This window comes from Heloderma suspectum, chromosome 1 (genome assembly GCF_057233095.1).
Source record: "Heloderma suspectum isolate Gila_16-S chromosome 1, 16-S_ref, whole genome shotgun sequence".
In the NCBI taxonomy this organism is placed as follows: domain Eukaryota; kingdom Metazoa; phylum Chordata; class Lepidosauria; order Squamata; family Helodermatidae; genus Heloderma; species Heloderma suspectum.
Genome location: NC_139458.1, coordinates 367277116 through 367290783, shown reverse-complemented (window position 1 = coordinate 367290783; position 13668 = coordinate 367277116). Strand labels below are relative to the sequence as shown.

Sequence of the window (13668 nt, the reverse complement as noted above, 5' to 3'; positions counted from 1 at the left end):
GCAGTACTCCAATTTACTAACCCATTTGCTTTTCCATTGACTTCTCCTTTAATAACGATTGTTCTCCCAGGCTCAAGAGAAGAATGAAGTCGTGCAGTGTAAGGAACTACCTGAAAAAATAAGCATGCTCAGGGTTAACTATACCCAAGAGATTAATGGGCTGCGCTTTTAGGGTGTGGGGATATTGTTGACAGTTACTGATCTATTTACACCTCCCTCAGAGTTCATCCCACTTTTTTGGACAGACCTTCTTTATTTTGACAATACATTCTTATTTAACTATCTCCAAGCTTTATGGCTCATTCCCTTACATTTGTGTTTGAAGAGGTACTTTCTCATGAGATAATTCAGACTTGGCACCAATAACATTTGCCCCGGCTACAGGTTTGGTTCCTGCAGTGAACATGTAAAAATAATGCCCAGTGAGGAGCCCCAACCAATCAGGGCTCCCCAGCACATAACCTGAGAGATGCTTAAGGAGACAGGCATCTGCAGTTCACATCATATGTATTTACTGCAAGAAATGCCAGTTTAACACTGTTGTGACCACGGCAAATGCAAGAGATTATCTGAAGTCAAGATACATTCAATACATTTATTTCCTCTCATCCATGTGCTTGCTGGTACCCTGGAAAACTCTGGAAGAATGGAGACAAGATTTCCCTTTACAAATGTTATTTAAGGAAGTATATTCAGTGAAACAACATAATATTTTGTTGTACATTTTGTACTGATTTCTATCAGTACTTATTAGCTAGGTTTCTGCAAACACTTGTATCTAAGAGTGATTTGCATGTATTGTTGCAGAAAGTGAACAGCAAACTAATGCTTCAACTTTGCAAGTAATAATGCACTTGCTAATCTAAACAGAACCAATCCAGAGAAAGTTAAAATCAATGCGACGTAATGGCAACTAAGTTTGTAGATCAGGGCCAGCATTTAATCTTTCACTTCACAGCAAAGAGAAGATTTCATGATAAGCCCAGCTTTACAAGTGTAATAGATGGGGTCCCATAAGTTTGTAATGTATCAAGTAATATAAGCAGGAAAAGGAACCTAGAGAGCTTGATAAGAATTAATTTGTATATTCCTAGTTTTAAGTGTTGGTCTAGAACAGTATAAAGAAAAATGTATAATGTACAGTAACATTATACTATATGGTGTAATGGACTGGAAAGAAGTTAATATGGGTTAATTGGGAGTTAATGTGGGTATGCTCATCCTGATCAGGTGTGCATTTAAGTAAAAGCCCTGAGGCAGAGAGGGAAGAGTCGCATTCCTGTGGCTGCTGCTAGTTCTTGTTCAAAGGATGCTTTGAAAGAAGAAGAGCTGTATGGACAGAGCACGGAAGGCTTCAAAGTTTTACTAAATTAAGAGACTGGTGTGCTGATCCCACTGGGGGAAGAACCTGCTTTGCAACAAGGAAAAGAGAGAGCGTTTTTCTTCAAGAAATGAGAACTCAATCTTGCAAAATGGGATTTGGTGGCTGCTGAAGAGCTGGAGGCTAGTAGTCTCCTGAGCCAAGGCCAAGTGTGACTATATATTGCTGAGACTTTGGGTTTGTGATGTTTGGGAGTAACTCACCCATGGAGATCTGAGGAATTGAGTCATGCCTCTCAGTTGTGTTTGGTTATTCTGCCAAGGACTTATCAAGGTGGGCCTTAATGTTTGTTAGGGATGTGGTATTTGTTTAATGTGTAATAATAAATGTTATTTGACTTGTCCTTGACCAGATGTGTGAGTAAGGTGGAATGCCTGCATCCAAGTAGTAAGATTTTTGAGGGGTTTGTCTGGGACTCTTTTGTAAAGAGGCAGTACCTCCCACACATCTTTGATAAGGATAATTATTTGGAAGATAAAGGATAATGATGGTATTGCACTTGTTGGAAGATTGGTGCCAGGGAATGTGTTTAGATCCCCCAAAAGCTGTGTTGGTTACTGGAATAACTGGAGGATAGAATGATGACTCTGTAAGGCATGTGTTACAGGCTACTGAGGGCATGGGGGAAGGTAAGGTTTATGGTTTAATGTTTTGTAGATATGATGCAGCCCATGCTGTCCTGTGTGCTCTGAAAGAACCAGTACAAGCCATACAACTGCCGAGGGCAATCATAGTGGAGGAAACGGTCTGGAAGTTGGTAACTGAGGCTGTCCAACCTGATTTAGCTGACGTTCCACCAGCAGAATTTCTAAAGAAAATGACCCTTTTTCTAGAAAAAGAAGGGAAGACAATACAGGATGTTCCCAGTTCACTGGGTTTAACTACCCCATTAGAACCTCCTAAGGGGGCTGTTGCATCAGGTTCATTGGCTGAAGCTTTTGGGAAAGCACTAGAGAAGGTGATGCACCCACATTCAGAAGCAGTGCTCCTTAGGAAATTGCATTTGTTTGCAGGGTGGGGGGAGTTCCCATACAACGAGAAGAGCCATTTGAACAATGGCTTGAGCATACCAAAGGAATTCTGTTAGAGTTAAATGCTCCTGATGTGGAGAAAAGTAGACGTTCAATATAATGCTTCAAAGGGCCAGCCTTGGATGTAATCCAGATGTTGAAAATGGATAACCCAAATGTGACTACTAGTGAGTATTCAACACCACTGGATCATACATTTGGGGTGCAATCCTATCCAGATAGGCAGCTGCCTCCAAACTCAGAGGCGACTGCCTATCCAAAGCAGGGCAGGAGAAGCACGGAGGGCATCGTTCCCTCCACACTTCTCCTGCCCTGCATTTTCCACTACACAGACGATTTCAGCTGTCTAGCCGCAGGGGGCGCCGAGTGGGAGAGGAGGCTGCTGCATGACACATTGGATGTGTCATATAGGCATTCCTCCCTCTCCGCCCCCAGACATGCCCCTTTTCAGCTGCTCCATGCTCCTCTTGCAAGCGCGGAGGAGGGGGCTTCTCCGCGCTGCCTCCAAGGCAGCGCAGAAGTGGAGGGAGGTCAGTTCTCCAGGAACTGACCTCGGAGGGTGGGCTCTGAGGTCGGTTCCCGGAAAACAGGATATCCTCCAGCCACCTAGCTGCTGTCTAGCATCATAGGATTGCTCCCTTGGTAGTGTAGAGAGCTCAGATGATTTATATTTTAAACTCTGTTCACCCTTATTTTGACAAGTATTACAATCTTCTCATTATTTGCAGTGGTTGGAAAAGTTATTACAGGAAGTGGTTAGCAAAGGAGCAGTAAGTTTCAGCCAAATGGATCGTTTACCATCAACACAATTTGTAAGGGGGGCCTATATAATGAAACACTGTGGCTCAAACTTAGATTGATGGAACAGAAGAAAGACCTTCTGAGTTACGCACAGCTTAAGAAGGAAATCAGGGAGAAGGAAGAGCAACAAGATATTAAGGAATGTCAGCGGGGTGGTTTTAGTACCAACTGTTCTAGAAAGCCAATTCAGTCTTTGACAGCAGAGGCAGCAAGTTCAGGAATTAACTGAAAGGATATTGGGGCTACAAACTGAGGTGGATTAAGTCTTCCCACACCTCATCAAATTCCTGGGAAAAAAACACAATTAGTAGGCAGCAGATAAGAGGAGATCAAGTGGGCCATTTCTTTGTTATAGATGTGGGGAGAATTGGCATATGGTTGCACAGTGTCAGAATGATGAAAGCCCAACACTGGTGTACTAGAAGCTACAGGAGCCCCAGGGGCAGGCGGGAAACGAGAAAAGGGGGTTGCGATTGAAGCTGCCCAAGGCTCCCAGAAAGGGACATAGCGTTTAGAAAGATACTTACGAACTGTGAACTATCAGGTATTTCTTCCTGCTGAAAAAGAAAAACACAGACTTAACTACAACATAAAAAGCATACAGTTGCAAATACAGTCAGAGAGAAAGAATACATACACTTCCTGTGTTTTTCTTTGTTGCCCCTAGCAAGGATGGCTGAGAACCTTCCAAAGACTGCACAGAAAAGATAGATTGACAGATTTTATTTATTATTTATTTTATTTAAAACATTTGTATCCTGCCCTATATCATTAAGATCTCAAACCTATCTCCATGAACTGTGAACTCTGAATATCTAATTGCTAACATTTCACTAGTGAGCTGTAAGAGTCACTGTTTTCCATTGCTTTAGAACAATTCTCACACACATTAGCAAGGAAGAGATGATACAGCAGGGGCAAGAAGCAGGTTCCTTTGCAGAGCTGAGAGAGAACCATGAGGCACAATATCAAATGAGGTGTACTATGGAGTAAGTAATGTGTTGCAGGATAACTGCCATTTCAGTAATCTGTTAATGGACTTGGAAAAGCAGGATTTATTGCTCATGGAGTAATTTCACAAGGACATTATGCTGGCATATCTTCTGCCTAATATTAGCACTTATAGAAATAATGTGCTCAGAGAGCTGCTGGGGTACAATACTCTTCACTGCCAAAAGGTATCACATACTCCCTGCCTAAGCCACAATCTACTGCAACAGACAATATCTCCTCCAATGTTAGTAGCTGGAAGTGAAGGAGACAGTCAGACCTATTCTGTTCATAGCTGTAAACTGGTCCTTACTGTTCCCACATCAGCACAACATTATAAGGAAAATGCCTACTAGATATATTTAGATCAATCCCAAAATAAAGTACAGCCTTATGTAATAACGTACCTTATTTGAAACAAATCCAATCATACCAATGCGCACTTTTCCATATATCCCAAGTGTGTCTATTTTTTCAAGGTTAATTCTATGCTTATAGAGCAACACGTGTTTTCCATTTACAGACACCTATGAAAAAGCAGCAAACACATGCACAAATATTTTAGAAATATTGAAACTCTGCTATTAAAAGTATTTCCCCCACATTCCTGAAAACACATTTGATATGTTTTGGGCATATGACAGTATGGTGATTGCACAGGTACAGTATGTCAATAGTAAAGGTTTGTATATATGTATGATGGCTGGTATGTATCTGGAATGATTGCCAAACCCCGCCTCACACTCACCTGTCAGTGTGGGCAAGAATGACATTTTAGCAAGTGGAAGAAAGGGGGAGTGGCTGAGTGAGAATGGCGATTGGAGTGTGATTGGAGGAGAGCTTGTGTAGAAAAAGGTGGGGTGATTGCTTCTGGAGAGTCAGGTAAGTCTGGGAGTCAGATTGGGGTACAGCTAGATAAGTTGGGGATTAGACTGGGAGTTAAGAGTAAGAACATCTAGTGAGATAGTCTGTGGGTTAGTATGTGTCAGTGTGAGTATGTGAGAGGTTTTGAATATAGAAATAAAAGCAAGAGTTATATTGTGCAGTTTATAGTGTTGCCTTTTAATCATCATTCCTGATACCTTTTCCTCATCCCAACCCAGTTCCTATTTCCAATCCTGTGGTACCAAATAAACCTTCTTTGTTTTCAATTTTAAAAGACCGTTTCCTTTTTTAGTTATTAGGAAGGGTTTTGTGGAATAACCCCCATGTGCTGGCTGCTTGGTCTGTGCTACCAAAAAGAAAGGAAGCAGCTCTAAAAGGGTTATTGGTGGGAGCAAGCGAGAGAGTGGTGAAGCATCACAGTATACCAAGAGAGGGTTGTGGGTAAGAGCCTAAAAGTGGCAGTGTGAGGAGAGACACTGACCAAAGCACCTGACCTAGTGACTAGAATTAGGATCATGAGGTGGTCAAAAAGACCTCAGGTCCCTACAGATAGGCTTTAATGAAGATTTTGGCAGCTTGTTTTTGTTGTTACATTATATTACATTAACAAACAACATTACTAGAAAGGCAACAATCCACAAAGTTATTTGATTCAATGGTTCCAAAACGCTTGGTCTGGATGCTCTATTAGCTTTGCACATAAATTATTGGGCTGTCAACAGCAAATGCTAAGGGCAATGCAGGACCAAAGGATGAGGGTCATGTGACTTCCAAGGCTGCATCCATGCCAGTGTCCCTCCATACACTATTCACATGAAGCAATCAACACTGACCCACTGGACACGATCAAACAACCCATGGTTTATTAACCATGATTTGTTTGTGAGCGTGTGGAAGTGAGCACACTGCCTCCCACCTTCTTGCCTACTTCCACTTTCAGTTAACAACCCAGGAACATCCCAATGAAAGAACTCAGGAATTGGCTGTGACATGTGAACTGGGTCGCTGTATACCAGCGTTCCCCAATCTGGTGTCCTCCAGATGTTTTGGACCACAACTCAGCATTCCTGACTATTAGCCATGCTGGCTGGGGCTGACAGGAGTTGAAGTCCCAAACATCTGGAGAATACCATGTTGGGAAAGGCTGCAGTATCCCATGTCTGAGTTCCTGGTTTTCTCTTGGTAGGCCATCTATCACATTAAAAACATACAAGAGTTTGCCACTACCTTTAGCCAACCAAAGTCTTTAGTTGCCCCTTTCTGGCCATTGCCTCACTTCCACCTCCCCTGTAATTGACTCTTTCTTTTTAATCTCCCCTCCACCTTGAGAATATTCACCCCAATCATCCAGAAATCTTGCCAACTTCAACTGCTAGCAAACGCTAAGTTCATGAAACTCAGACAGAGGTATTTCGTAATCTTTGATTCATCCCCTCCACTCCCCTTTAGTTAGCGTGTTGCATCAAATTTATCAGGGGAGATGCCTGAGTGCAAGTGCACAAATCCAGTACTTGTTAGCACAAAATGAAAAGCCCGAGAATGGAATTCTAGAAGGAGGAACAGCATGTGCATGAGAATCATGTGAAGATTTCGTTTCATCACTACTGCAGAAGTGAAATTAGTTGCGTTGGGATAAACACAACTTAAGTCAATGGGTGAGAATAGTAGACATGTTCTGATACAGTTATTTGGGAAGTGTTGCATCAATGTTTTCTTGCTTGTATGGATGCCATAGACAGAGCCTTCTCATTCTGGTTCAAATGAGAAATTCTTTAAAACTTGCATGCACTCCCACCAGCAAGCAATGGTCTATTAAGGCCTCATGCTGGGTCTCTCTTGCTTGCTGCTAATTACACATCACCAGCACCATAAAACACTGGCTTTCAAAATGCACAACGGCAGGAGTGGATCCTTGCAGGGATGGAAAAGCCCCTCCCTCATAGCTATATGTATTTTGGACCCATAGATAAGAGTGCCAGCCTAGACTCATTCTGACCTATGACATTCCATGCAGGGAAGCTATGTGCATGGAATGTCATAGGTTCTCAGTCAAGAAATAGTAAAACCATATTTTTCTGTACGGTTTTACAACCCTAGGAGTGCGTCACCACCATATATTTTAATTCACATCAAACAGTACACCATTTCGAAGCAAGTTGACCAATGGGAGATATTAAGAACACCACTGATCCAGAAACACTCATCTGAAAGGATGCAATCCAGGCAAATTTAAGCACTTTTATGTCCCATTGATTTCAGTGGGAGTGTTAAGGCCATGCTTAACTTCCTCCCACTGCAATGAATGGGACTTCAGTGTTTAATTATGGCTGGACTGCACCAACTGAGCTTACTGGCACCACAGATGCACTAAACAAGCAATGGCTAAACATGTAATCAACTCCTGAAAACTCACCTGGAATTTATCATGCAGAACCATAAAAACAGTCTCAAATGGCTTCCCTTTTTTGAAAGGCATCTCATATGTGATCTCTTCCCAGCCCCATCGTTCATTCTTCAGGGTATTGCAAACAATGCAACCAGATCTCTTGAACCGGGGGTTGAAATGGAAGGCTACATCAGCACGCGGTTTTGTGCTACTACCACACTGGAAGTCTACCTGGAACCTAGCAGTAAATCGAGACACATCAGTTAAATGCAGCGTGCCCAGAAGCAACACTAAACCACCACCTAAGACAAGAGAGGACAACTTTACAGTTGCTACCTGTGAGAATGGGAATGCTTATTCTGTATGTCACGTCTGCTATCAGTAGACGCCCTCAACCCCTAGCCTGGCTCATGCGCAATAATCACACTGGCAGAGGGCTTAGCCATAGCTTGGTTATCATGGACCCGCAGCTGAAGACGCTTAACTGCACTCAGTGAGGGGGGAACACAAGTCTCAACTTCACTGCTTCCTGACAATGAAGATGACCAAGGGTTAACCATGTGAAACACAGAAAGGATCTTCACAGCCTATATAGCAGGGGTGGGCAACTTGTGGCCCTCCAGACGTTTTGGTCTACAAATCCCATCAGCTCTAGCCAGCAGAGCCAATGGTGAGGGATGATGGGAGTTGTAGGCCAAAGCATCTGGAGGGCCACAAGTTGTGGACTCTGTATAGCAGGGATGAACATCACAGATCTAATGAACGCCATTATTTAAAAGAGAGTATGCTCATGGCTATGGAAATCCTTGAAAGATATTTTCAAAGATCTAGCTAACGTGTTGAAACACTGTGTGTGTGTGTGTGTGTACACACACACACACACACACCGAATAAACACAAGTTCTTGCATATCAATTCATTTCATCATTATCTGCATGTCCTATTCAGATTTTAAACAGAAATTAGAGTGAACTGGTCCCCTGAAAAAAAACCAGGGGACCAGTTTTTTCCACCACTCCCTCCCAAGCCATATCTATTTGAAATGAAGTCTGTGGACTGATTTCACAACACAACCATTCCCATCGGAGAACCCATGAACTGATCAGAATCAATGGTTAGTCCTTCCAATAAGTTATAAAGCTTCCCAAAAGCCCTAAATCCACAAAGGAAGGATGTAACCATTTCAAACAGTACATTTTTTCTTTCCTTTTTTGCTTGATTGCTGGCAACAACACCTACAAGATGACTCTTTACAGTCATCTAATTTCATTTCTTACCTCTCTGCATCTTCCGGAACTAACCCACGTATTACAACAAGTTCTCCAGGCAAAAGACCACCAATTATAGTCTCAGTATATGGAACATTCTATAAAGCAGAGGGGAAATGGAGTTATTATGCCTCAGGCCTGAGGAAAAAAGTGAGTTTTATGCATAATTTATTTGTATTCTTAAACTTTCTTGCATTTTATTAACCCTAGAAGCAATAGATTACACTGCAATAGGATGGCCATGCTAACTGGGATATGATGGTAGTTATAGTCCACCAGGTTGTACATCAAAGAATCACACTCATCTTACATTATTGCAAAGCTTCTTCATCCCCTTCCTGGTCAGCTGCCTACTATACTGGGAAGAAAAGCCTTAGATTTTGTACAGAAAGTCCCTCCTTCCTCCCAGGAGCTCAAGGTGGCATACATGATGCTCTTGCATCACTTTATCCTCTTCATAACATTGTGAGGTAGGTTAGGCTGTCAGATGGTCAGATAGGTCACATAGTGAGTTTCATGGCTGAACACCCAGATCTTCCCAGTCCTAGTCTGAAACTCTAACCGCTACACAACAGTGGATCTCATCATTTATGATACCACAATTGCATATACTAGAGAATCCCAAGGCTGTGCCAGTGTATCTGTGTGATTTCTCATTGCACGTCTTTAGCCAGTATCTGTGAATCAGGCTATATAAGGCCCAATTCAGAGAAATTAGCAATCACATAGTGGGCACTTTAAGAGCAACCATGTAGAGTTTGCCTTCCCCAAACTTGGTGCCCTCCTGGTGCTTTGGACTTCAACTACCATCAGCCCCAGCCAGAATGGGCAATGGTCAGGAATGCTGGGAGCTGTAGTTCAAAACACCTGGAGGGCACCAGATTGGGGAAGGACTGATGTACAGCTGCTTTACTCGTCCCATCACTGCAAACTGCCAAAATTAAAGGACTGTGGTTATGTGGCAAGAACTGGCAATGTGTGGCTGCACACATGGCTTGTCATGGGGAACATCCTTTGATGTTAACATAGTCAACATATAGCTACTTCCTTGTGTAGACTGAGCCTATGTGGATCAAATCACCAGTGTAGGAAAGGGTCCAGGATGGGCACATTATCCATGTACAACATGGGGCTGGGGCCTAGACCAGTCCTAAGCCAAAGGGATTCACAACCAATCAATCCAGCCAGGATTCATAACCCACACCTATGCTCCTTTCTTCTTCTCTCAAAGGATGGACACACACCCCAACTGCTGCTCCATACTTCTCTAGCTTCTTTCAGGTTGCAATCCCAAATATTAGGGTGAAAGCCCCAAAAGGCACAGTGGGGCTTACTTCTGAATAAACATACACAGGATTGCAGTGCCAGACTCTCCCCACCAAGGTTACCTTCTTTTCTCCCCCTTCTCAGCCCAATCTCAAGGGACACGTCTTTGAGTTTCCCTAGGCTGCACTTCTACCATCCTTCTTTCTCCTCATATGCTTTGCCTCCAGCCTAGTTTTTGTCATTATCACTTCACAAAGCTAACGTGCCCACAAGCCTTCTTATGATGAAAGGAAAGACTCTATTGGGGTCAACAAGGAAGAAGAGATTGTTACCGGGTTCTCGACTGTCCTCTGAAGATTGTCTAAGGATATCATTTTCTGTACTCTAATCTATGGAAGCATTCAGGTTCAATAGGACCCACAGCATGTGCCTTCGTAACAAGATTGCAAACAAAACCTGAAACACAAGTCAGAGAGTTAGGCCGTAACCAGGGATTTCACACATTACATAAACTTGGTTGTGCCACATATCTATTTTACAACAGGGGTGGGCAGGCTTATCCACTTTGTTTTTTACTAGAATCCTGAGATCCACCAACCAGAGCCTGCTGCACAGTGGTATGTGATTTTAGTTTGCACACAACACACCTGTACATTTTCCGTTGCATGCGCACTCTGCTGCTTCAAGTCACATTCCATGACACTTAGAAGCCTCACAGAGCAGCAGAAATCCTGGGAATTTGACAGCACTAATACAGAAGAGTGTTCTATTCAAGCTTCACACAACAGGAATCATGAACTCCCAACAAAATTTTATTTGGAGCGAGCAATATATATTTAAAATATATTTAAAAAATTAAGAAAAAGAGAAAAAGAACCCAATGTACATCTTAACCTGTAGTCTTCAGAATGTCATCCTGAATATTTTCTAGGATCACCATCCTTTATCACAACACTGACAACTTCACATGAAGTGTCAGGAAAGCCCTTCCGCCCCAATAATCTAGAATGATTTCCTCATCTTGGAAACACTGGCAAACACTCTCTCATGAGTGGGTTAAGCATTTTTTAAAAGCCCTGATTGTGTCAGAGAACATGTCTACCATTTCTGGGAGACTAGGTGACTTGAGTAGCAACAAGGCCTGGGAAGATCTACCAAGGTAGGTAGAAATTTGTATACCGGGTCTCTACCCCCACCCCCACATCTTTTTCTCATGAGCAGACACGATGTCCAGAAAATGGTTTTCCACCTGCAGCTGAAATCCTCAATTCTTTCCCTGGCTCAGTTCACCCCATAATAGTCCTTGGGTACGGTTAACATGGGAGGTGAGCTTGCAGTCCATCCCTATGCTCTGCTCTCAAGCTAACACACAAGAGACTCCCATACCTTTACAACTGGGTTCTTTATTACTACAATACAAGGGAAAACACCAATTTCAGAAAAGCTGTATAGCATACTGCCTCAGCTCCAAGGCCCACACCCAGTGGGACAGGCCATGCAGGCCTCCAGGAGGAAAGAGAAACTGCAACTTGCAGGCTCTTCTAAAGCTATATATGGCTATATATACATACATCACAACCGCCTCTAAACAACTGCACTATTGCTACAGTCAATTTCATCCCCTAGTGCTCTGTACTTCCCTAGGGACGCAATCCTATGCGTGTTTAGACAGAGAAAAGACCTACAACTCCCAGCACTGCCAGCCAGCATGTTTTCTCTGTCTAGACACGCCATCGGATTGCACCCTAAAACACACACCAGGAGACAGGATAACACCGCAGGGTTTCCAAACGCTACTCTAACTCCCCCCGCCCCGCCAATGTCCCAGAAAAACGGCTATAACACTTAACAACCTCCGATATGCAGACGATACCACCCTAATGGCAGAAAGCGAAGAGGATCTCAAGAGCCTCTTGTTGAGGGTGAAAGAGGAGAGTGCAAAAGCTGGTTTGAAACTCAACATTAAAAAAACTAAGATCATGGCATCTGGCCCCATCACTTCCTGGCATATAGAAGGGGAAGAAATGGAAGCAGTGACAGATTTTACTTTCTTGGGCTCCAAGATCACCGCAGACGGTGACTGTAGCCATGAAATTCAAAGACGCTTGCTCCTTGGGAGGAAAGCTATGGCAAACCTAGACAGCATAGTAAGAAGCAGAGACATCACCTTGCCGACAAAGGTCCGTATAATCAAAGCTATGGTTTTCCCAGTAGTAATGTATGGCTGTGAGAGCTGGACTATAAGGAAGGCTGAGCGCCGAAGAATTGATGCTTTCGAACTGTGGTGCTGGAGAAGACTCTTATGAGTCCCCTGGACTGCAAGGAGGTCAAATCAGTCCATCCTAAAGGAAATCAACCCTGACTGCTCATTGGAAGGACAGATACTGAAGCTGAAGCTCCAATATTTTGGCCACCTAATGCGAAGAGAAAACTCCCTGGAAAAGACCCTGATGCTGGGAAAGACTGAAGGCAAAAGGAGAAGGGGACGGCAGAGGATGAGATGGCTAGAGAGCATCACCGATGCAATGAATATGGACTTGAGCACACTCCGGGAGAGAGCGCAGGACAGGAAGGCCTGGCGTGCTATGGTCCATGGGGTCACGAAGAGTCGGACACGACTGAACGACTGAACAACAACAACAACTATGCAGAGCTGGTGTAATCCACACTCTCTGAGCCACCTTCTGCAATATGAGTATAATAATTACGGACTATACCTTTACAGCCTGGCAGCGGCAGTCTTGTTTAATGTTCACAAACTCGGAGAAACCAACACCAATTTTTAGAGTAAGAGCTGCGTTAGAAATACCACTGACACCTTTCTTTACAACTACCTTTAGTTTCTGAGTAGACGCACTACTGCCCAATCCCAGCTACAGGATACCAGCCTATACCCGCTTACCCGGGAGTGCGCCCCTTTGAACTCAATGGGGCCGCACTTCTGGCTGCACAGGACTATGCCGTGAATCTCCCCGAAATCCTGGGAACTTGCTTCTGAGTTAACCTCGATGGGATTACGCGCGCTCTCCATACATTTTTAAAATACTAGTTTTATTTTATGAAATGCGGCTCAAAGCGTGCCTGTACTGGCTTCTTGAGCCTCTCATCCCTATTCTTTCCCACAGACTCAGGAGGAGATAATTCAGTCTTTCTCTACGTCAAAGCTTTGTTTCGCCTTTAAAATCTCTCCAGCTCCTCTTAGAGGAATGCCCTTGGTCTGCTTAAAGCAGTCTTAACTGGGCGGTGCGGGCTGCGCATTCCGCTTACCTTCAAGCGGGAACCAAACTAAGCACCGGAATCCACCCAAAATCCTCGGCGCTCACTTCGTGCCCCTTGCGCTGTTGATTCTCCTTGTGCAGTTTAAAATGGTTCCTCCGCATTCTTGTGTTTCCTGGTTCACACGCACCGCCATAATGACCTCATCTCATACAGGCAGCTCCTCCTTCCCTTAAAGGCACTCTGTCTGATTAGACCTCTTGCGACCCGTTGCTCTCTTTACCAACAGCTTAGGAGCGCAATCCTATGCATGTTTAGGCAGAGAAAAGACCTACAACTCCCAGCATTCCCCAGCCAGCATGCTGGGAGTTGTAGGCCTTTTCTCGGTCTAAACATGCATAGGATTGTACCCTTACCTTGCTTGTGCTGGAAGAATTATGGAGG

The 13668-nt window shown here is 43.6% G+C and overlaps 1 protein-coding gene across 6 annotated transcripts in view; it reads right to left on the bottom strand.

Annotated features, from left to right (window-relative positions):
- LGALS8 (galectin 8) overlaps nt 1–13365 on the bottom strand; it is a 49277-nt gene extending 35912 nt beyond the window's left edge. For 4 of the 6 annotated variants that reach the window (XR_014786803.1, XM_084828201.1, XM_084828200.1 and 1 more), the window contains exons 1-8: nt 13276–13365; nt 10341–10464; nt 8752–8840; nt 7502–7712; nt 4611–4730; nt 3851–3907; nt 3741–3770; nt 22–110 (exon numbers count right to left, since the gene is read on the bottom strand). Coding sequence is in view for 5 of the 6 variants with exons in the window: in XM_084828201.1 (XP_084684327.1) it covers nt 22–110; nt 3741–3770; nt 3851–3907; nt 4611–4730; nt 7502–7712; nt 8752–8840; nt 10341–10382 (638 nt within the window). In the remaining variant the exon portion in view is untranslated. The remainder of the gene's footprint in view (nt 1–21; nt 111–3740; nt 3771–3850; nt 3908–4610; nt 4731–7501; nt 7713–8751; nt 8841–10340; nt 10465–13275) is intronic. The other 2 variants (XM_084828202.1, XM_084828205.1) reach the window with 1 other exon arrangement.
- Between the last annotated feature and the right edge of the window lie 303 nt (nt 13366–13668).